Source organism: Corvus kubaryi, unplaced genomic scaffold (genome assembly GCF_017639235.1).
Source record: "Corvus kubaryi isolate FWS band 111438036 unplaced genomic scaffold, C.kubaryi_AGA036_p1.0 37264, whole genome shotgun sequence".
In the NCBI taxonomy this organism is placed as follows: Eukaryota; Metazoa; Chordata; class Aves; order Passeriformes; family Corvidae; genus Corvus; species Corvus kubaryi.
This window is the reverse complement of record NW_024581079.1, coordinates 977,263-1,001,733: the sequence shown is the minus strand read 5'-3', so window position 1 is coordinate 1,001,733 and position 24,471 is coordinate 977,263. Positions and strand designations below refer to the sequence as shown.

At 43.7% G+C, this 24,471-nt stretch overlaps 1 protein-coding gene across 2 annotated transcripts in view; it reads right to left on the bottom strand.

Moving 5' to 3' along the window:
• Positions 1–349: 349 nt before the first annotated feature.
• Positions 350–24,471, bottom strand: part of HS6ST1 (heparan sulfate 6-O-sulfotransferase 1) — a 208,777-nt gene continuing 184,655 nt past the window's right edge. For both annotated transcript variants that reach the window (XM_042024517.1, XM_042024516.1), the window contains exon 2: positions 350–6,920. In XM_042024517.1, the coding sequence (XP_041880451.1) occupies positions 6,212–6,920 (709 nt within the window). In that variant the 3' untranslated portion in view covers positions 350–6,211. The remainder of the gene's footprint in view (positions 6,921–24,471) is intronic.

Sequence of the window (24,471 nt, the reverse complement as noted above, 5' to 3'; positions counted from 1 at the left end):
TCTGTAATGTTTGGTGTAACAACCTCTATTGCCTGCAAATGTGTTCGTTGCAGTGACTCTGAAAAAGACAACTAAGAACACTGTACAGCAGCAAAGGTAATTCTTAGATGATAGGTTCCATGAGGTTTAAGGACTTTCTGCAGTGTTGGCTCAAATGTAACAATAGGAACGAACAGACTGCAGTTTCTGCTTGAATATTTCTTGTCCAGGAGTCTGTTTTTGTAGCAGAAAACAAATATTCTTAATCAACTGCACTGGCAGCTTTATCTCTCTGTAATAAACAGGCAAGACATATTACACTGAAACAGCATCCGAAGGCCAATGCAAGGACAACACGCACAACAGATGCTCAATTTTAGGGTTTATTTCATCTGCTAACATTCATCCTTGATCTAGACAAAAACAATTAGATGATTTTTTAAAATTTTATTTTTCTTGTGGAAGAAAAAAAACCTTTTAACACTTTTTGTAAGATGCTATAAATAAATATATAAAGCTTTAAGTGTTACTCGGCTCAAGTTAAACAGTTGCCTTTTATTTTTTGTTGTTTTTAAGTTCCTGAAGTGGGGGGGAAAGTGCAAACCATACACATTCAGCCCAATGGAATGAGTCCAGCCACAATCACTTTCAGAGAAGCTGAATCTGTTTGATCTACAATATGGAGAATGGAAGGCAGGTGGGGGGACAGTTGTATTTTTTTTACCCTCAGTCACACAACTCCTAGAGGAACTGAGTTCCTTGGTAAGTAAAGCACGCAAGTAAGGGGAGAGGAAGAACAAGAGAACCCTGCCTGCATTGCCCTTTCCCTGCCCTGCACAGACTGTGTGGCAGAGAGGAAAGAAGAGACAATATAAGCAAAGTCTCAGATGAATAGAAATGACAAACAAAATCAGATAGCAGGAGGGCTGGTGAGAAATCCTGCGCCTGTTGCGTGTTTTGACTGGCAGACTACACATAAACACATAGGAACTTCACATTGAGAGAGGATGGGGATTTTTGTCTTCTCCTTAAGGAAAAAAAGATTAAAAGGGGCAATAAAAATAAGTTAAATCATATTCCAATATGTACAAAACAAATCATGCTCAGTAAACCTTTTGAATATAAAATTATTCATTATAGTACAACTCTCTCAATCCAGTCTCCAGAATTGACACCTGGGGGAATTGACCAGGGAGGGGGAACTGTGGAGCTCTGAGGAGACAGACTCATTTGCAAATCTTGTTTTTTTCAGCTTGCATGGCTAAGAATTACAGAGAAAACTCCCTGCAGCTGGGACAACACAGGCTTTAACTCCCATGTGTTTATCAGGTCTGCATTCACCTTGGCAGAATTCTTGTGGATGGGGTAAAACAAACGGCCACGGGTAGCTGGGACTGTGTGCCCTGGTTCACCTGAGCTGCTGCTTGCTGACCTGTGCCATAAAGGCTTGGCTACACTCCTGATCAGGCAGTGAATCCTACATTCACTTCTGCCTCTGGAACATGATCTGCTAATATTAATGAAAGTGAAAACAAGAATAAAAAGAGAACGCAGCCAGCCTTGTGATTTGGATCCAGCAGATAGTATCAGGTTGCATGCCAAGCTATAGCTCTGGGAATACAGTATTAAGCATAGTTTGGTTGATGAATTCCTGTAGTACTATCCCTTTTTTGTGATGACTGGAAAAGCCTATGGGGTAGGAGGGGGTCTGGGTAACTCTAAACACCAGCAAGACACTAGAGATGCTTTTAACCCCAAGATATGAACCTTGGTCAGGCCCTGTGCTGTAACATTATCATCACCTTCTGTAGCTGTCCACTGGTCCCTGTGAAGTGACTTGACTGGCTCAGAGCAAAAACTTCCCAATAGTCTGCGCTGTCACTGGGGAGTCCTCCTGCCTTGTTCTCCCAGCAACTGCACTGCTCCTTTTTGCTCTAACAGGACAGCCCAGGGAGAGAGAATTCAAAACCTTATTGGGATCTTTCTTATGCTGCTTTCATTGTCATCCCAGTTTTGTAAGCAAGTAATGGACTGTGGGGTGCAAAACCACCAACTGAAATGCTCCTCATTTATTCCAAAATATTGGGTATAAAGGGAGAAATTCAGACAAGCCAGAAATTCACACTGATCCTTTGCTGACTTTTTCTTTGTGTTTGACTTTGAACCCTCTGACAGCCTGGGCTGTCAACTGTACCAGTCAATCCTGCATTTTGTGACCTGGATTGGGTACAAGGTGGCACCTGACTGTCTGGAAAACTTTGGATGAAGCAAACTCCTTCAACAGAGCTAACTGGGATGAGACAAACCAGCAAGAAAATGTTTTCTTCAGCAACAACACCCACCAAGCAGTGAAGTTTAGCTTTAACTAAAAGCACATTGACTTCTTAGCACTACAACATGTCTTGGCCTTTCTACCTTCCCAGAGCAGGAATGAAGTCTGCTGGGAAATCCCCACTGAGCCCAATCCTTGTCTGTGATGTGCCAGGGTCAGCACAGTGCTAGATGGCAGAGCCTGAAGGACCACTGCCTTTTCCTGCCCAAATTGCTCACTCACACTGGTACTGCTGCCCTATACAGCCTTAAACACCTTACACAGCCCCAGCCTTTGTAAAGGCTTTCCAGGGGGTACCCCTGGAACCAGGGCAGAAACACTGTGGGGTGGGTAAGCATCTGACCAGGTAAATTCTGATTTCAAGGGGAACTGCCTCACCAAGTCCCTGAGAGACAGGTCCAATCTCGCACCTGCCCGCACTGCTCCCAGCACTCTCTTAACCTGAGCTGGATCATGACACATAGACAGACCCCCTGAAGAAACACTTCATGTACTGAAGAAGGTCGTGGTGTATCTGGATGCCACAGGAAAAACATTTTGGAAGAAAGGGGCAAATATTGAACAGGAATCTACTGTCTGGCCACTACTTCTGCCAGAGTGCCTTAAAGCCATTGTTCTCCATTCATTTTAAAACTACACACACACTTTTCATGTTATTGTAGCATCAAAATATCAGTCCTAAAAAGAAAAGAATTAGTACCACTTCAAGCTGTGGTACATATAAATCACAAAAAGCTACATTCACATTATGTTAAAAAAGTTCCCTTGCACCCACTAAAGGAAGAAGATAGTGCCAGGTGTGTCCTGCAACCCATGTTCTGGTACACAGCACTTAAAATAAATTAACACATGGCTTACAGCCATAAGCAGACCAGCACAGCAGCCAGGGTGAGGGATGGCTTTTGGGTGATTCTGTTCATTTCCATTACTCAGAATCTGTTTCAAAGTGCCCTATACTTTTCATACCCTGGAATACCCTTTTAGAGTCCGTAAATTTGTTACTCCCAGTGTAGAGGTGGGAAAACGGAGGCATTTGCTGGCTGCAGGATTTAAATCTAGAAACTTCTGCCTCAGTACTAAGTGAGGTCAGCCCTCCTTTTGTGGTTGAAATGAAACTGTTAACAGTTTTCAATATAATTTCAGTTCTTCTGCTTGTTACTGCAATATACTACAAAGAAAATGTTGGAACAAGGTCTTCTACTGACATGCTTCTAAGGTCAGAGGCTGCTTCTGATTTAGACAACCCTGCAGACAGATTCATTAACATCCAGCTGGTTACTCAGAGCCTGTAACACAGGAACAGCTCAGGCAGACACAGCACAATCACAATACTGGTGTGAATCACGCAGTCCCAGCAGTGCCACACAAACAGGGATTAGCTGCAGGCACCGCTTGTGTGCTATGGATCCATAACACAGGACGCACCCTGAAAAGCTTTTGGGGAAAGGTGGAAACTGTGCACATAGAACAGTTGCTTTTTATATGTCTTGTGTTGGTTTTGTGGATAAACAGCCTGTAAAGTCGAATTTTTAAGATACAAATGTTTTCTTTAGTTACAGCAACACATAAAAGTGCTGGCAACTACCAGACATAGCTTCTCCCAGTCTTGGAATTCAGAGATGAGCAAATGGACTTGTAATACCTTCTGCCCCCAAGCCAACCACCAAATACTGCTTCATTTTGCTTCCCAATTTTCATCTAGGTGGAAATGCTTATGGCCAGGCTACACATTTCTGGGAACAGGAGTCATTTGGTGCCTGCAGACAGGTGAGTGTGTGCTTGTGCACTTTGCAGCAGCAGGATGCAGACCTGACCAAAATCCATCTGAAAGCAACAGGAAAGACATCCTCTGACTTTGGTGGACTTTGGCTCAGGGCTGTAACAGAATTGTATTTGAGCCCTAAGTGCTCTTTGTATTTTCTGTTCTCAAGTTTTTAGTTGTCTTTACTCTTGAGGAGAAGAACGTCTCCAAAAGCAAGGTGTATCCCCCAGGGCATGCACAGGAGAACAGAGAAGCCCCTCCTTTGCAAAACTCAGTCCGAACTTGAAACTGCTGGAAACAGTGCACAGAGGCAGAGAAAGAATTAAAATACAAGCCAAGCAGCACATCAGTGGATTTGTATGATGGGAAAGAGATGCTTGTAAAAATGACATGCTGAAGTTGAGTGCACCAGCTCTCTGCCTCTCCTCCAGTGATTTCAATGCCATATTTGATTTGCAGTTAACATGGCCTTTGAAAATCAAATCATATTCCATTTGGTTCAGAGTTTACCCTAAACAATAGCTGGTTCAGGTCCTACAGGCTGAGCAATAACGGAGTGAGACATGAACCAGGCAAAAACTACTTCATTTCCATGCTTCCAGCCAAACAAAGAAGTGCTTGCAACAGCAAAAAAATAAGCCATATTTTAATTTGGCGAGTGGGAAGAGGAATTAGAGAAGCCATTGTTGTTCTATGACTGAAAAGTCAGTAAGCAGAACCTGGTTAGACTGTCCCCACACTGGAGGATTAAACTTACATGAGGCCCTAAAAAACAGCATTGAAAGAGAAAGAGTTCTGCTTTGAGAGTGGTCTGAGACTAAAAAAACACTATCCATGATTCTCCTTTCCAGTTTTATGAACACAGCTTGTTCATTTAAAGTAAGGGCTGCAGAACAGGCACCCTGCCAAAAGACAATGTGCACTGTCTCATAATTAATTCAGACCCATAGTCAGAAATTTTCACAGCTCTGGAAGACAGCCCCATCCTGTTCCCACTTAAATCAGTTCTAGTGACTTCACTGGAAGCCAGCTGATGCCCATTACCTCTTGATAAAAGCAAGTAAAAATAACTGAAATAATACAGCTAGAGTACGTCTGTAAGCTTATTCTGGGTCAGTATTTCACATAGCAACAAACAAAACACAACCACCCCTTTGTCACGTTCCCATTAATGACTGATCATTTGCGGGGTGTGAATTTTGTGTGGATTTATGAAGGAGTATTTAAACTTTTCTTTCTTTTTTTTTAGTATGTAGGAGAGGGTTTTCATGTGCTGTTAACACACAATACTGATGGTGGCTTGAGTGGTAGTGGTGTAAGCCGACAGGATAACATGGGAATGCAGGTTTGAGTCTATGGTTGGCTTTTGACTTGTTGTGGGACCTGTCTGGGAAACAAATCTGGGAGTTTTGTGCATGAATTCCCTATTACTTTTGTGATGAAGCTGCGTATGTATATGTGATACCAGTGCAATGCATCAGAACCACTGTGCTAAGTACATATCCCAGGCTGTAGTCAATTTGCTTTAATGTTTCTCATCCTCTGACTGGTTTTCTTCTTTTTTTTTTAATGGTGCTCTACTTTCTGGCAGTGGCTGCCAGCTGAAATGCTGTGAGTGCCTGTGTGCTGAGATCCCAGCCTGACAGGATGGCCAATCCTCAACTTAGTCACCATTATCAGTTACTGACAAACAATGCAATTCCCATCCCACCACCCCCATAAAAGAAAACCTCTATTTCCTTCTTTTTAATTATGTATCTTTAGATCATTATGCCCAGGGGAGAAAGAGATTTCAAAAATTCCTACTTCTGCCATTTGTGTTAAAATTGTGAGGATAAGAAACATTCTTTTGTATTTTGTATTCTTTGTATGAGTGGGTAACTGCATTTGTGCATTTTTTACCTCTGCATTAGAATGTTGACCCTTTTTTTATTTTTATGTATTTATTGTTTTTTTAAGAATATCATCGGTCTTGTAAGAAACAGTAAAAAGACCCTATGCTTAAGGAAGCAATCTATCTTCTGTTTTACAGACTTGTTTTTAAATAAAATATTTTTTTTTGTTGTTTTTGCAATTTTACTTCCATGATCTCTTATATGGAAACCCTAGAATATCATTAATATAAAAGTCTGCCTAGGCTACCACTTCTCTATAATATGGCTCATGTAGTCCTCAGTGGGCAAACGTCCTTGCTCTTCGGTCTCTTCCTTGGGAAGTGCTTCATTGGACCGGTGAAGAAGCCTCTCTTCCCGGTTCTTTATCCTCTGCTCCATCCTCTCCAGCTGCCGTTTGTACTGGTAGCGCTGTTGGAAGAGGTCCTTTGCATAGTCATAGAGCTGCATGTCCAAGTCATTGAGCTCCTCGATCCTGCGGATGGTGTCGTTATCCACCTCCACCCCTCCTGCCCGCGTGCTGTTGTACTGCATGAAGGGCCGGATGAATTTCAGGTTAAAAGTTCTCTCAAACAGGTACTGAGTCTTTCTCTGGAACTCTGTCAGGCCGAAGAAGGCCATGTCTTTGAGGTTTTTTTTTGCACTCTCCAGCAGGATCTGTGCTCGCTTGTTCTCTGGGATGAAGGACATGTTGTAGCAGCCCACTAAGCTCAAGTCAGCCAACATCCTCACTTGGCGGTTGTTGGCCAAATTATATGGGCAATCCATGAACTCCTGCAGCGTGCAGCCCGACCAGTCTGTGCCCTCATAGCACGATGGCAGCTCTTCAGGAGTTGGTGTCCTGCCATCACACATGTGCAAGGAGGTCTTCCAAGTAGCTCCTCGTTGGACGTGACGCCATTCGCTGAGGTAACGAGATACAGGGTCTCTCAGCAGTGTGATGTAGTAAAATTTTCTACAAGAAGAAGAGAAAATAGAATAAATATTCTGCTAGTAACGGGACAGATGCTTGGCAAGCAGAGATCTAGTGCAGACAGCAAAAACCTGAGAGTAAATCAACATCACATCATCCATTCCACTGTACTCGTGGGCTATTTTTTTCTTGCAATATCTCATGCAAAGCAGTGTGTGCAACATTAGGCCCGTGTTTCTCTTTCTCACTGCCCACCAGTTTAGCCTTGCCAAGCAGTAGCACCTTCACCAGAATGTCCGTTCCCAGCAACAGAGTACGAAGTCAGAACAAATCACCAGGACTGAACCTATCTATTGACTTCAGAGAGCAACCGTGTCTCCTGGCACTGCCTGGCCTGTCACACCAAGCACTGTGTGCCTGCCGTGCCAGCCAGGACCTGCTCTGAAGGACAGCCCAGCAGCCTCTCTGTTTATGAGTTGGGCCTATCACTTCCACTCCATGCAGATGCTGACCAGGACACCCACTGCTTGATTGATCTGGCTGCTGAGCTGAAATCTGGGAGTCTGCAGTAAGTAGCAGGATAACACCACAGGCACATAAACGAAAAACAATGGGAAATCAGGAATGCAATATGCTTTGCAGAAAGAGAAGGCTGAGCTGACAACCAGCAATAGCAGCAATAATTTATTCCCATTTCAGTCAACCTGACACTAAATCAAACAAACTTCAGACACACTTTTGACACGAGACTAAATAGAAGGGAAAAGCAAGACAACCAGGAAGAACATACATAATGACAAGGGGAATTCTTGCTGTTCCAAGTATAATGAAGCCCCCAACAATACAAGCTGTCCCTAGAACTGAAAACATGACAGCTGTCTCTAACAGAGACCCTCCAGCTTCAGCCCATAAAGTTCTGGGATTGACAGAGATGGCAGTCTACAATAGCCCTCTGCACACAGAGGGAAATGGGCCTTTTCTTCCCTAACTGCCAGCAGTGTGGGATTGAGGTGTCTTTGTGCTTCCAGAACAAGGAAATACCTTCTCTAGCTCCTAAAGCTGGCACGAGCTTGTGGGGCACAGGGCTGTGTTACACTGTGCACACAGAAGCACCTGGCTTTGGCAGGGAACACACATATGCAACTGGAAGTGTTCCACACAGGGGTGCTGGAGGATTCATCTCCCCATCAGAAATGCATCTTTGGAATGCTGCTAGGGCTCACTGCCTTGCCAGCACGGTTCAGGAGCACTGAATGTAATGGCCATTGAGGTGGCAGTGAAAAGATTTTTTGAGGAAAAAAATAGTAACAGTATTCTCTTTTGGCTAATTTTAACACACCCATGTTTTCCTAGCACCTTCAGTATTATTCTTCTAGTAGTAACTTAAATTTCTGCAATAAGAGCAATCTAATTTTAAAATAATACATCAAAGCCATTGCCCAGGAAGCCTCATATTAAGTAAAGTTTGCTTTCCTAATTCATTACAAACTTGCTGAAGGGCTGTTCCAAAGTGGCCAATTTTGCTCTTTCCAACAATGGCAACGGGTGTCCACTCCAGCTCCAATTCCTCTCCTGCTTTCTACCTTCATAAGTAGGGCTGGTAAAGACATTTGTTATTTTTGGAAACTATTCCATCTCTCTCCAACAGGAAGAGTATCTTGCTGTCTAGTAATGCTGTCCAGTGCTGTCTGTGTACAGGGAGAGGGGAGGAAAAGGGGAGCAGACTCTTTCCTTAAGCCGCCTTCTTTTTCCTTCCTTTACCTTGCAGCCTGTAGTGATTCCACTACCCTGAGAGGCAGCCATAATTTATACAGACTGAGCTAAGGAACCTCCAATAGATGGGATAAAATATGACAGCAGAAAGAAAAGGAAAGCAGTGATGAATGCCAGATGTTCAATGACAGACATTGGTGCTAAACACTATCAGCAGTTTTTGACTTGTGAACTGCAGTGGACTTTTTATTTTCACCAATGTAACCCAAAGGTTTTTCAGTGAGCAGGTTGAAGCCATTTATTATTTTGTGGCTACAGAAGCAGCTAGAAGGTTGCTTCCCCCTGATCCCTAAGATCAGGGACTCATTTATGTGTGAGGTATCCACAGACACAGGAGGAGCTGATTCCTGTCCAAACATGCCATCTGTACAAGTAGGGATAGTGAAAAAAGGCAAGAATTAATATCTGCATTTGGTAGACAGGGGAACCACAAATATTAACTGATGTGCATAAAGTCAAATGGAAGTGGCAGAGTTGGCATGAATCTGATTCCTGTAAGCCTGAGTCCAGCTTATCTTCTCTCTCTGTCTCTGTTTAAACTTTAGGAGACTGTTAGTAAATCAGATTAATAAATATCATGCAAAGCTTCTGGAGTCCATTGAAACAGAGACAGCTTGAACAGGACACAGATTGGCAAAAGCTTAAGGAGCAAGTACTTCTTTCTTCAAACCTACACTATAAGAGCTATTACCTTAGCTGAGGTAATACCCTGGTAAGTATTTTACCATGAATGATCTTTCTCAAAGATTCATCTCAATGATACAAAGCATAGGAAAATAGGTTACAATTTTTGAAATTCTACTGAATCCGATTTGCCCCTTTCCAAGTCTGTCACACAGAAAAGTGCTTGAAGGAAAGAGCTTGCCTCCTAACACAGAAATCAGATTTATCTTTGGAAACTGGAACCAGCCCTCTGCAAGTACTTAAGGAAGCTGCCCCAATGGGGCTTAAATAAAAAAAACCCCTAACAAACAAAACTAAACAGAGACTTTAAAGCAAAAGAATAGTTTTAACTGCCTAAGTTGAGATGCACCATTCACATAGTGAAAGTTATGCTCCCAAATTTGTATTTAGCTTTCTAGAAATATATTCATTTCCAAGGAGCAGATTCCCTCAGCCCTCAGGCAAGTGAGCAGTACACCTCCCAGGAGACTGGGACCTCAGGAGCCAGAGAGGTGAGCCACTTGCACGTTAGGTGGATGACCATGCAAGTATTCACCCAAGGCACTTAAGATACTGAAGTTGCTGTTCTTGAAGTATAACTTGGGATTGCCTTTAAGTTTAGAGAAAAATAAGGTAACTGTAAAGCATCGTCCATTAGCAGTCAGAAAGCTGGGGGAACTCTGTTTCAGCATGGCTGAGAACACAGGCAGTGCCACTTGTCAACAGTGGCTTGATATTTATGAGGAACCACATGACTAGTAAGGTTTTTTTTGTCATCAGAGATGAAATAAACCCATAAGCCCCATGCAGCTGTGAGTGCCCTTCCTTTCAGCATGGTGTCCCAGACAGCCACTTAACTTTAGTGTTCCTAAAGGCTCATTTCAGAAGTGTGGTCTTCTCCTAGCCCAGATGGTTCCACTCAATACTGCCTCATAAAAAGGCCAAGCAGCCCCAGTTTGGTCATGCAATGTCATGTCTCACTGGCTTTTCTGGATTTAACAAGCTTGAGCAAGACAAATGGACATTGGAGTTAGTAAGATTTTGCTTCCCATGTGAAGCTGAGCAGAGCAGCATTACTGCTCTTGCAGGCTCCCCTTCACATAGCCATGGGGTTGTGATCTCCAAGGGCACAAAGACAAGCAGAAGACAAAGTCACACCTCTGCCTTTTCTTGCATTACTGTTCCTGGCAGTCCCAACATGAAAATCCACCTGAAGCTCTCTGACGTGTTTGCAGAGTTGCAACTCGGACCTGCACAGTTTTGGAAGCTGCACAGTTTAGTCCAAGGAAAGAATCCCTAGCATATCTTTTAAACAGAACAGAATAAAAGAATGTTTTTGATGAACAACCCTTTACCCGAGCTGAAATTGCAGGAAGAACAAAATCCAATATTAGAAAGGAAAGGCCAATCTTGTGGTCATAATACACAAATGAATTCAGGAAACCTCACTTTAAGTGCCCATTCTGTCAAAATTAGCCTGCTTGCCCCAGACAAATCTCTCTCTCTGCCTCTGTTTCCCATGTGTGAAGGGCTGACAATGTCTCCTTTGTCTGTTTTGGAAATTCAAAACATAACATCTCTTGGAGCAGGAGCCGTCTCCTTCCATGATTATGCAAAGCCCCTGTTTCAGCATGGATTGAGGTCAGAGGACAATGGTTAACTGGAGGCATATTTTCATGACACAGGCGTCAGAGGCACCACTGCCCTACGGGATTCCCGCCCGGACCTCTCCTTCCCATTCTCACATAGCAGCACAAAGCAGCCTTAGTTTTGCCAGCAGAGTTTTGTTTTTTTTAAGCAGGGCCATGCTGCAAATGCAGTCACTGAGCAGCTCTGGGTTAAAAACAACCCTTTCTTGCATGGCTGAAGCTGCCATTTAGCAATATTCTGTCTTAATTCCTGTCAGCAGGTTCCTCAGCTAATGAAGGGGAAATGAAACCATTCCTCCTCTAAAAACTCAATTCCTTCTCTTTTGCTAAGAACCAGTCAACATAATTCGGATAAAGTGACAGATTCTAAATATGATGCTATCATTTCTCTTCAGTTCATTTCCACTCTTTTCTACATGCTGATGCACCCTTCTTACTGCTGCTGGTCTCTAAATTCTGCCAGGAACTGCTTATTTGACTGTGCAATTCCTTATTCTTTCCTGTGCTTGAATGCTTCCTCCCACATGGCCAAATTTTATTTTATTTTTCTTAAAATTTTTACAGGTTCTTCACTGAGCTTTCAAGCATTCCTCCCAGGAAAAGCAAAATATGTAACAAGTCCTTTTTGACTTCTGTGGTGGCCTTCCATCAGATCAAGAACAAAACACAGCTAGCCACTTGCAATATAAATGCTTCATCTGCCTGCCAGGAGGGGGAAGGGGAAGGAAGCTGCATAGGTCAGCTTCAACCATATAACCCCAATCTGTCAAAGCAATATGCCCCCAGGCTACAATTTTTCTAATGCTAGAAAACAAAAAATAATTAAAAAATCATTCCATATCCTTGCTGAATTAACTGAGCAGGGGGTCTGCCATCTTGTAATAATGAGGAATGCTGTGTTTTGCTTAAAGATGTAGTAATGTCAAATTTGTGGCTGATTTAAGGCATCCTTGTAAAAGTCAAGCCCACATATTATGCACTCCACAAATCCCTGGTGAGGGTCCTTATTCCATTCATACTGGCTCTCACTGTGAGTAGTTTATCACTGAAACAACCAGTGATTCTGCCTCCCAGCAGTGAAATGCACACGTGCACCTGCCCTGCTGTTAGCCTGCAGGGACCAAGGGAAGAAGAACCAGAGCATTCAGAACCCCCCTTGTGATCATCTAAACTCTCACTTGGCTGAAACACTGAAGGGGATTGCCAGGTAAGGGTTATCTCCAGTGAAAACGAGCAGTGAATCCTTAAGGAACAGCCCAGCAAGGACTTACAGGTAAGTAATAAGTAATAAGTAACAGGTGAGTCAGGTGTCTCTAACGATGGATGAGCTGAGAATGTGGCAGATGAAAGTTCATAAAGAATTTATATTCTCATTATAAAATCATACTAAACATTACCTACAAATAGCAGAGGTATGGTAGAACAGTTTCCCCCTTCTGCACAGAGAATGACCTTCAGCTACGATGGGAAACTCTGGGTGACTCTCCAGCCACCACTCACTTCAGTACAAGCTGCCTCCTGGCTTATTTACCACCAGTGCACCAAACCCATACTTACCACTTTTAAAGTCCAGCCTTGCCAAGACTCCACATATTTCCCTGTTTTCCTCTACAGTCAGATTTCTTGCACAACAAGCACATTCTCAGTTAGAGATTGGAATCTAATATATGTACAATGATTACTTCCTTTGGTAGCAAATAGCCCTAATTTTCCTCAGTCTATTTCCTCTCATCTGTTGTTCATTTAGACTCTTCCTGCATTTCACACACAATAAACTCTTCAGTCCTTTAAAAGTCATAGAAACAGAAAGAAAACCCCAAACAAACAAAACAAGCGTCTTCTCTATACCCTATGTTTAAATAAAGGTTGCAACACAAAACCCCAAAAGCCAAGAAACTGAACAGCAAACCCAATCCTCCAGCTCTCAGACTGGGTAAATAGCTACAGCAGTGATTTTCTTTGCCAGGAAAGGAGGGGGTGTCAGTGCTTGCTTTGGGAACCAGGTTTGTTTTGCATAATTGTGTTTGTTTTGCCTGATGATCTCTGCTCTTGGGACTCAGCTGTATTAAAAGATAGGACATTTGGAAATGTAACAACAGCCAACCCTCACACAGGCTCTGCTCACCCTCCAGATCTTTGCTCAGGGAGTCATCCTGGGGTTTGATTTCACCATGGGCCAGTTCCTGATGCAGCAGTGCCTGGACCATGCTGCCAACAGCCCACTGAGAGCCAGCCCTGAAACAATGCTCAGGCTGCTCCAGGAGGGGGAGGCAGATGAGAAGAGCCACTCCTCTCTCTTTTCACCCATATATTTCATAGAATGTGGACAATTTTGAATGGTTTGCAATCCTGGTGATGCAGCCTGTCATCACAGCATGATGATCCCACTGCAGAGCCTGCCCGGAGAGCAGAGCTCCAGCGTGTTGGACCTGCGTGCACCAAACACCACATCTGGGTGCAAGCACAACAGAGTCTGACCATGAAGAAGGAGACAGAAGAGAAAGCAGCACCTCAGGCATTTCATGAGAGAAACACCCACCCCTCCATCCACTCAAAACAATCTTAAACAAAAGCTCCCTTTTGGTGTTCTCAGCCATGCATGGGCTGAGTCACAGCTTAAAAATACCAGAGACAATCAAACACAACTGCAAGGCCTTCTCCAGACCGGTGGTGAAGAGACCTGAAGACACGAAACTCAGGAAAAGGTCAATCTGTGTGCTTGATCCAGTCACACTGCAGCAATACAGCCTTGATTCTGGGATCTGTAGGAGCAGTAATGCTGTGTGTCTGCACACAGGGTGGCTGCAGCACAGTGTGAGGTGTCTCTATTTAAAGCTGACCCACAAAGAAAGGTGGGTCTGCAAAGCAATAGTTGGAATAGTATTGTGTATATATTCCTGTAACACAGATATTCCTCCTGAATTATACTGGCAAAGGCAGCAGAACTGGAGTGGAAGCACAAAGGATGTAAGTGAGCCCCAAGGGCACATGGGTGAGACCTGGTTTGTCAGAAAGCTGGGAGGGCACACGGAGCCTTGACAGCCATGTTGGGAGTGGCAGAATGGTACAGGCTATTCCATACTGATTGATATGTATGGTAATACAAGGGAGCATTTCACATCTGGAATCAAATGGAGCATCAAGGTAGCTATGGCTGGGCATTCATTCCTCTGAAACCATCAGAAATGGATGCTTTCAGGACCACTATCTCCATTCGTCTCCATAAATGAAATGAGGTGCACTTTTACCTCAGATCTCAGAGCTGTGCAATGCTGATACTCACTGTGTTCACACTACAGTGTTACACACTCAGCCCCAGTTCAGGTTTGTTGGCTTTTACCCAGGAAGCAAGTGTGGTCCTATCATCCTCGAGTCTCATGACTTTTTTATATCCAATTAGCAGAATAGACACAGATAATGAGTTTTAACAACATCTCTGCTTTTCATAAAAATTGCAGTGCTGTGTAAGCACAAGAATTTCCTGTTGAACTGTCTCTTTGCAAACAAGTTAATCTAAAAAAAGATACATGGCATGCTATGAACCTTAGGAGTGAACCGCCAGCTCATTTTTCAAAATGACAGATATGATGAAAATTGGACAAAGGCTTGGAAAAAAACGTGGGGGTCAGGGTGAGGGGAGCAAATGGGGGTGGAGGGAAAGGCATTCCAGAGCCCTCTGGAGCCTTGGACTCCTCTAGGACCCATTAAAAGCTTATGTTACTTGCACCATTTATAAACAAGCTCATTCTTTTGCCATCATAACTTTCCTCATATGAGGAGTTTAGGAAGTGTTGACTGCCGTCTTCTACTGAAGGAAGGCACCAAAAATGACAGCAAGTAACAAATCAAACACCTTTAATTTATGACCTTTCCCGAGTTTTGGGAGGCTTGTTGTGCTTCCTAAGTGACCTCAGTAAACCCCCTAATCAATAGCACATCGGAATGCTGACAGATGGCAAGGGGAAGTGTCAGTGCCAGAGGGATTACATCAGTGCTGGCAGAGAACAGATGGCAGAAAGGTGGACTGCAACCTGTGCTTATTCTTTGCATTCCTTCGCTTTTATTATTGCCCCTGCTGTCAGCAAGGTAGGAAGTTTCAGGAGGGGAAAAACATGGCCATTCTCTGGAAGAAAAATTTTCACTCCCTTCACTTACTGGTTCTGTCACAGAGACTTCCAATTGCATTGATTTTGGCATTACAAAACACACAGAAGTCAGTAACACATTACACCCATACTTACTAGAAAATATTTGCTAGAAGGGTTCTATATCCCTTTTTTGTGGAGTATCTTCCTGTGTGTGGCCACATTAGAACCAAGCCAGTAACAAATCAATCCCTGAAGAGTAACGACACATTTGCAATGAGACACTGAACTTTTCATCTCAGCATCAGAGATCAATTTCCACTGGATATGTAGCATAGGACAGCAGTTTTCACCCCACCATTAGATAAGTGGAAAGCATTTGGGGCCTCATTCCTGCTCCAGGGAGTAAGTGCTGTGCCCTAATACACTGCCTGTGCTTTCCGCTGTGTCACTGGGACCGAGCTGCACTGGTTCTGCACAGAAATCTGCAGAGCTTCATGCTGTCTTTGTCCTGGGAAGAGAGAGAATGCCAAGGATTTAGCCTCCCCAGGTGTCAAGATGGATGCAATGAATAAAACAAGTGAATATTTTAACTAATAAAGCAGGATTTCTGCATCTGATCCCTGCACGCTTCAGGACGCAGGAGAAAGAATGACCGGGATATTGCCGAACAGAAAAAAGAAAACCAGAAGCAAGTTGATACAGAGCAAAGACAAAGCTGAAGTAACTATGCAATATGTAAAGATATTTATTTGAAACAGCTGTAAATAAAGCAGATAGGCTAGAATTTGCATTTTCTTTTGAACTGTAAGTCAGCTTCTCTTGTGAATCACAGGAGCTCCACTGGCTCTGAGACTCAAAAAAGATTCAAGGAAAATGTAACAGCATGATAGACAGGAAATATGGCTCCTTGAAGAAGATTAAATTATAAAGAAACAATAGAGGAAGATTAAGGGAGCAAGAGTAGTCAGAGGAGCAGATATTGATCGCTTTAGCAGGACAATTGAATTCCTTGGCAAAGGGAGGCAATATTTGTGTCAGGCAGCTGCAGCTGCAACACAGCACTCCTGAGTTGCTCACTGATCAATCTTGTTCCAATCAAAAACTGATGGACAGCTGCTTTTATTGATCTGAGTAGGAAGACTCAGTAGGAAATAGGAAACAGGATCGAGATGCACAGGATTTTTAAACTGGACTGACATGTCCTGAACATACAAGCAAACACTGAAACTTTCAGCCAGCCAGTGAACATCAAGGAACAAGACATTCCAAGGAAGAAAACACAAGCAGCAGCAGAATCCATCCCTGAAAGCAGGCACAGTGCAAGGACTGGATTCCAAGGAGCTCTGCAAGCCACACAGGGCTGCTAGGAAAAGGGAACAACTGCTGCCCTGCAAAGCAATCAGTGTGAGCTGCATACTGCCACACACCTCACAGCATCAGGTAGGGGACTGGTCCTAATTCCATTTACTCAGCTCCTTCTTAAAATCAGTGCTGGGGGAGGTTCCCACACAGCTTCTTTTCTTGTGAATAGTCATACTACTGGCTTACAAAGAGTACCAAAGCTCCCTCTCCTCAATTAACTGACTCTCCCTTGCTCAGGAATAGCAGATGTTGTTAAGCAGCAAAAGATAACCCTCAAGAAAGCAGAGCTACTGATCAATCACTTTTACATTTAAGATCACTTGGAGTTGCCACTGTCTTGTACTGTTTTCCTAATTAATTGCACTGGAATGCACTTAAGTAAGCCCCAGATCAAAGAATCATATGCAGAGATTGAAATAAATCCTGTCTGTGTTGCTAATGCCTCGGAAATGGATGACTTGCTAAGCATTCAAAATCCTGAGTACCATGGTTCAAAACTACAGATAGTGTGAGATGCTTTCAAAGGAGCAGATTTAAGGATGAAAAGGAAAAAGCTCCCTTCATTTGCTCATAAAAGACAATTAAGCAAAGGCAATTGTTCAACTAATTTAGTGTGAAGTTTGTGTATCTTAAGTTCCTTATTCTTCTCTTTCCTATCACCAAAAATCACAGATCAGGAGCATCAATTTTCATTACAGCAAAACTTTATCATCGTTACAGATATTTTAAAAATGTGCTTTAATGAAGGGCTGAAATCTTTTCAAAGTAATGATAAATAAAAATGACTGGGGCTGAATGTGTTACCAGTTGGTGCAATAAATCACTGTCTCTTCCTGCATGAGTCTCTTTCTCATGATCTAGAATATCATCAAAATGCTTTGATTGATTTACAGTTTAGTAACCCAGCCATCATCATCCATAATTCTACAATAAACCACACCACTTAATGTAGCTGTTACAGATGTTCAGAAGTTCATTCCCTGCCTTTCAGGAGGAGATATTGACACAACAGCTGCAGACACCAAGATTAGCTGGGGAAGAAAAATTTGTCTTCGGCACAGGAAAACATCCAATTTTCCTCTAACAATACCCTGTCTTTAAAGCTGAAAGACATGCTGCCAACCTTGATACAACCAGTTTCAATTATTAAACACCAAATATCTATATGCACATACCCACCCCCCTGCCAGCTGGCAGGAGTAACAAGCTGCCTGGCTTCTGTCTAAAACACATCATTTCCTGGGAAATCAAGACATTACTAAAAGCCGTATGCAACAAATCCATCAAAGGGTTTGCAGTGAACAGCAGCTGATCTCAGGCCTTGCCAGCACCAAGAAACCCATTCTGCATGTGGCACTGCCTCCAGTCAGCCCTAAGGAAACAACTGGAGGGAATTTGCTCTTAAAATCACCACCAGAGGTGGGCTGAGCAGGGGGGGGCTCAGCCCCATGAAGAGAGGGCTGCTCATTGTGCTGTCTCTGTGGCCAACACCAGCCCTGCCCCACAGCACAGCGAGAGATTGCACGGGCATCGTTATTCATTTTTCACAAATTATTGATCTGAAAACAGTAGGTTGGTTCTCGGTTTGAACTTCTTTTGCTTGAGCCTGAAAACAATGCAGCATTAGCTGGCCTGCCATTAACACTTTTGTTAAAACTGTTTCCTCAGGAAAAGGAGAATGTGCAACATGCGAAGTACAAAGTGTGGGTATTTTATTCCAAACAGCACGAGTACTCCCTGCCAGCCTCAGCAGCCACTGTTCATTTAAAGCAGGCATACAGACATACCCAACATGAATTGTCAGAGTGATGGTCTGGCTCACAGACACGATTTCTCTCCTAAGTGAATCACCATGCTGAGGAAGCTAACAAAGACTGTAAAATTCATTAACTGAGCAGTGCTGGAAAGGGCTGCTCCAAATCCATCACTGATCTGTCCTGGCCAGCCAGCATCCTGTCTCTGACAGTGACCTGTCCCTGGCGCTGCTGAGAGAGGTGCAAGGAACAGCAAAGCCATTTCTAATTACAGGAATCCTCTCGTTTCCCCTCAGTTGCACTCAAAGGAAGCACAAATCAGCCTTGTGGTTTGAGACTTCAGATGGACATTTGAGTCTTCAAAACTTCAGCAGCCTCAGGATCTCTCTGCTAGGTGATCCCCCAGACCTGTGCATTGCGAGGCTGAGAGAGTTATGAAATATCAAGTGGGTATTTCACAGGGACAGCACCCCTGCACTGTGAAGAAGGGATATTTTGCCCTGACTAACTTTGGGTTCTTTTAAAGGTAGTTAATGGGATTCCTTGCCCTGTGGTTAGCAAGAGCACTTGTGAATACCAGAAAAGCAGCAACGTGTTGAATGGGATTTTAAAAATCTGCTTTTTGATTAATAGATCATTGAAAGACTTTTTTTATTTCAATACAGGCCAACATTATTCCCTCACCTTCCACGTGAAGGACTCCAGAGGTGTTCCAGCTGGCCAAAAGGCTGCCAAATTCCTCTGCAGCTCTACTGTAGGTAAGTCTAATTACGTGCTTAAAAGCGTATGTTGCCATCTCTCAAAGCACTGCTTTCAACGCGGAAAATCCTTCTGCCCAAAGAAACCCAAAGAAAGTGCACAGTGGGACTATTCCTGCTTCTGCTGCCGCCTGGGAATCCCCTGACAGCCCAGCGCAGAGGGAACCCCCGGCTGTGCCCAGGCGGCCGCGTTCCCACTAGATGGCATCTCCTGCCACGGAATGGCTCTGGCACGGAGGGACCGCTCCTCCCGCCAGCATTTCCCTTCTCCTGGGATTTGTCATGTCCTGCGCAGCAAGGCCACGAGTGCAGTCTCATTTAATTGCCGGGAATGGGTAATTGGGGCTGTTTCCCTCTCCAGAGCGGCACTGCAGGCAGCGATGCCCGTGTGCCACCCTGAAGCGCCGTGAAGTCACCCGGCTGGGCACCTCCCGCAGCCCTGCCGGGCGTCACAACCACGGCTGAGCCGGCACAGGCGCATCTTCCTAAGGCAGCCTCTGCTCGCACAGCCTTCCTCCCAGAGGCTCCGACAGCACCTGCCCCGGGTGTTTACATTTTCAGTGTCACAGCTATTTCCTGCTCACACCCTGCTGCACCCGGAGTGCCCTCTGCCCGCGGGCGATGTGGCACTGGGACATGCAGCACTGGGGTTTGCCTTGGGAGATTGCGATGCACCTGTATCTGCTGAGCCTTTTGCTTAAGTCTCTGCTTCAGGCTTGACTGTGAAACACCACCTTTAAAAAATGTACACAGGCGTTTTCTCCCTCACAAGCTTAGGTTACACAGAAGAGTTTTGTTGGCATAGCTGTACTGTAGGAAGTAAATAATAAAAGAACATTACCAGCCAAATAGCAATGCCAGCAAAAAGTTGTGGGTAGCAATATATCTGTGGTTGTGGGTATGGGTTACTCTGTCCAGGGAAATGGGTTAAACTATGGAGCAGAGGATCCTTGCCAGTGTGAGTTCCTTCCCAAAAAGGGTTTAATCAGCACAGCTCTGCTGAAATAACCACGGTTTGAATGCAGGCATGTGCTCAGTCTCTCTGTAAAAACAATTATCACAGAGAAAAACTTTCCTGTGTTTGGTAAATTTTGAAGTAAGTGCGTGGCAATCCACATCCCTGGAGCATGCTGTGCTAAGTCTCTGCCCACTGGGATCTGCTGGGCTGGGGCCATGAGCTGTTTCAGATACTCTGGCAAACTGCTGAGCTTGGAGAGGCTTTCAGGCACCACCAACCTGGGGTGAATGAGAGCTGGTGATCTTGTTATATGAGACTCCATATCCCACAGCTTTGAGTCATTCAATCTCCTGCCTGTCTCTTCACATAGTAATTTATCTTTTCTTTGAATATTTTGCCCATGGGAGCTGGAAGGTAGCAGGGCCATTGCAATCCGTTTCTTTCAGTACTCTGGGGGATCTCAGCTTGGTGTATAGCACTTTTTTTCATCCTAAATAGAGGATGTGTACAAAAGCAAGAAATCTGGAAAGCTTTCAGCATCACAGAACTGCCAGCACTGCTTCCTTTGTCTGCACCATTTAACCCAGTGATGTTTTTTATTATCAGTTAGCTCAAACACAGAAACACTCTCAGTCACCTGTGGGACACAAGTATTGGGCTTCAAACTTCCCTTGTTAATCTTTCTGAGAAGCTGTGCTGATGCTTGTGCATCCTGTTATTCCAGTCAGCCCAGAGACAAGTGCCAGAGCTGGCATGAAAGGTATGCATCAGAGGTAAATTCCACAGGTAAATTCCTCCCACTCCTTGCTTGGGCTTGGTGTACCTGTTACTGCATGTGGTTGCTCCTTATGCTAGACACAACAAGGCAGAAGCGGTGGTGGAGAGGGACAGAAGGGGGACTGCTAATGCAGAAAATGAATTGTGAAGTAATCAATACAGTAAAGATTCACCATGTTCACTCTGGGAAGACAAGGTGCTCCTTCTGGAGAATTCCATGAAGGGAGGAACAGTAGTGACAGATTGAAAATGAAGAAATAACAAAAAAAAAACCCCAAAACAACCAAAAAACCCAAAACAACAAAAAAAAAAAAAAAAAAAAAGGGAAAAAGAAATCCAATCACATCCTCTATATTTAAAAATTAAAAAGACTACCAGATGCAATTACATTCATGATTAAAAGATCTAACAGAAGCGTATTTAAATTCATTAACTTAGTCCACACTTTCCTACCTCAGGAGACCAGCTGCTCCTGGAATACAGGGCAGCAAAATACAAACTACATCTTGCTTGTATTTGATCAAAACCTTTTTGAAGTTCCAATGATCTGGCTGTTAACATCTCTTAGGTGATAATTAGGCTCTTGGGGCAGCAAACATTGTTTGGGAAAGAAAATGCACAGTGGAAACATAAGTAATGGAGCTTTCTGCGTGTTGAGGAGTCAGTTATTCCACTGTATAAAAAAAGGCACCAAGGGCAAAATGAGGCCATTTTCAAACAGAGCCTCATTTTGCCTGTGTATAGCAGCAATCAGCAGATGCTTACCTCTGTGTAAACTGTTTACTTTGGGTTTTGCTCATTTCTTGCAACACATGTTTTAAGCAAGAGATTTCAGCCCTTGCACACTGCGGCTCATGAGCATGGCTCTCCTCTGGAACACGGATGCTGCATGGTTTTTCCATCACTGCTTGACAGGCATTTGGTAGCAGGTACCAGCTGGGGCTGAGCAGGTACTTCTCCCAGTTCCCATCCTCTCAAGAAGGATCTGGTCTCTCTGCTCAGGGGATGCTCCAGGGCCTCTGGACGAGGTTCAGGGCATTTTCAGAGATACTGAGAAGAGCCAGAACCTCCTTGTGGGATGACGCCTGTTATCAAACCATGCACAGTGATATTCTCTGTCTGTCCCAGGAGAACACTAGAATAACAGCTGAGGCACTGACTTACTTCCCTTCTCTTACTGCCATGGGACCCGTTTCCCTCTGACGAGACAGGAAGAGGCTTGATTAAAGACAACTGGGAATTTCTGTTTATGGTTGCATCTGACAGGTATCTGTCCTTCTCAAGCCTCCCTCCAGGTGCTATGCCTGGCTTTGGTCTCCTCCATCCTGCAAAGCTCAACTCCTCTGGATAATGACCCTTCCTTCCCAAGAGATCTTTTAAATATTTCTGACAGTTGGAGTCTCTCCTTTCCTTCCTGCACAGCCCTCTGTAATCAAACACAAGACACATCAAAGGACAGAATTGCTCTTTCAGACAAGACAGCTACGCCTGACTCTGAACTGTCGGTTCAGACATTTTCAGGACCCACTTTAGGATTTTCTTCTTGTGACTTAGTTATGATCCATGGCAGAGACCTCTGCACTATGGAAGAATCTGCTCCCCCTCCTCTGAGAAGTAGGGAGTGCCCCTGGGAAGTTGCAGCCTTGCTGAAGAGCTGTAATTCAGCTTCCTCACTCTCTGCAAATGTACCTGAAGTGCCCAGCATCTTCCCACACAGCCAAGACAGCCCTGATCATGTGTACAGGAGCAGGAACAGTTCCCTGCTGTCTGTGTCTCTGTGCTCCAATGAAGGCAGTGGAGATGGGGCTGCACCAGCAGTGCAATGTCCCACTCAACTTTAGTTCTCCTTTGCCACTGAAGAACTGGAGAGGTCTATTTTATTTTGCTCCAAAAGCCAATATAAGGCAGCTGACCTGTCTTGACAAAAGTGAAACCCAAGAAATATTCAGGTATCAAAATCACAGCTTCAGAATGTTCCCTGTTTGAGCGCTAGCCTGGGAATACGTCACAGCTGAGAGCATGGAGGGGAGAGCTCCTGGGGGGCTGCAGAAAGACACTCCTCCATGACTGATCACCATCCCTCTGGTGAACATGTACATAGGGACAGGATTAATCAAAAAAACTGTAACCAAAAGCAAGAAAATAGTGGAAAAAACAGGGAAATGCACGGGAAACTGCAAACGCTCAAACTCAACTTTAAATTCCAAAACTGTTTCTAGTAATTCAACTCCAGACATGTGATTCTGGATGTGTTTCTATCTCCTAAGTCTCATATCTTTGTTCTGACTCAGAGGAATTACTGTTTTTTATGGGACCATGCATCATATATATCACATTGTGTTTCAAATGCAAAGGAAGATTCCTCTTATTGCCATATTTTTTGGACAATCCTTCATGCTGCTCCAAAAGTCCAAAAAGTATGTGCTCAACATGAGATCACTTTCCTGAATGGGAACCTGGAATTCAACCTGAGCTAAAGTTACTTACAGCAAAACTCAAACATATTTCATGCAAGACCTGCCCTGTGCACGTAACCTTGAAAATAACGACATTTTATTTTGTGATGAATTTACATGAAATCATGAGTGTTTTCTTCTCTTTCTAGAGCATTCAGTCTCAGAGAAAATGGAGATTATTTCCACAGAAGAGCAAAATGCCTGTTATCACCATGAACACACAGAACTTTACAGATGAGGTTTCTGATGGCACCTACTGAAACTGGGTGCCAAGGTCCCACACACAGTGCTGTGCCTTGTTCTCATCATCAAGGAGCCTGTAAAGGCTGCTATGAGTCTTGAGATTGGGAACTGAAGATGATGGATGGCAGATTTATCAATCACATTCCAATTTTTTATCCCAAAGAATCTTCAATACCTTTTACTACCCTTTCCCCTCACAAGAATGTTACCTGTTATCCTTGACAACTGATAGCTCCACGTAAGCTTTAATTCATCCCCAGTGAATATATAGATTTTCTCTAACAACAAACTCTCATCTGTCCAAGCCTTTAGGAGTAGCAAAATATTCTGGGAGAGAAACTCGGAATGATCCAGATGACAGGATAGGGAGGACAAGGTAGGAAGACAAGAAAAGAGGAGCTTGAGGATGAATTGTGATCACATTTGTTAAGTTTAAATTTTATTCAATTTGTTAGATTAAATTTGTAAAATTACTTAAGACATATCAGCCTTGAGTACACCATCAGGTCAATCTGGTGGTAAAACAAAGGGCTTCCCTTTTGAAGAGGGGAAATTAAAAATATTAGATGTTTTCTCTTTTAACACTAATTTGTGCAGGAGGGGATAGGCTAGGCTGCAAATGACACGATTAGCTCCCTTTGGGGTGAATATTTGGGTGAGCTTGGCTGCATGCATTATCATCCAAAAGCTTTATTTTTAAAACTGTATTTACTATAACCTGACCTTTTCTTTTGCTTTCTGTGGATAAGGTTTGCACGGATCTTACTTAAAAGCTGCATCGATTCCAAAGTGAGAAACTGTGATGATGAATTTTTCAAATGATTACCATTAATACAGGTAACACAAACACACCCAGCCTTGTTGCAGGCTGAAAGCTGCACAGCTTAGAGGTCGATTGTCACTTTTAATTGACTGAACATGCCCATAACTCTGACAGAGAACTACTGTCATTACCAGTGTTTTTCTGGGCACCAGTGCTGACCTCTCTGTTCCTTCCTGTGCTTGGCCTCTTGCACTCAGCTCAAGCTTTTCCAGCCACCATCGGTTTGCTGAAATCTTTTTCCCTGACTTAAGTTGGGGATTTAAGCTAGTCTATACATTCTTCTGCCAAG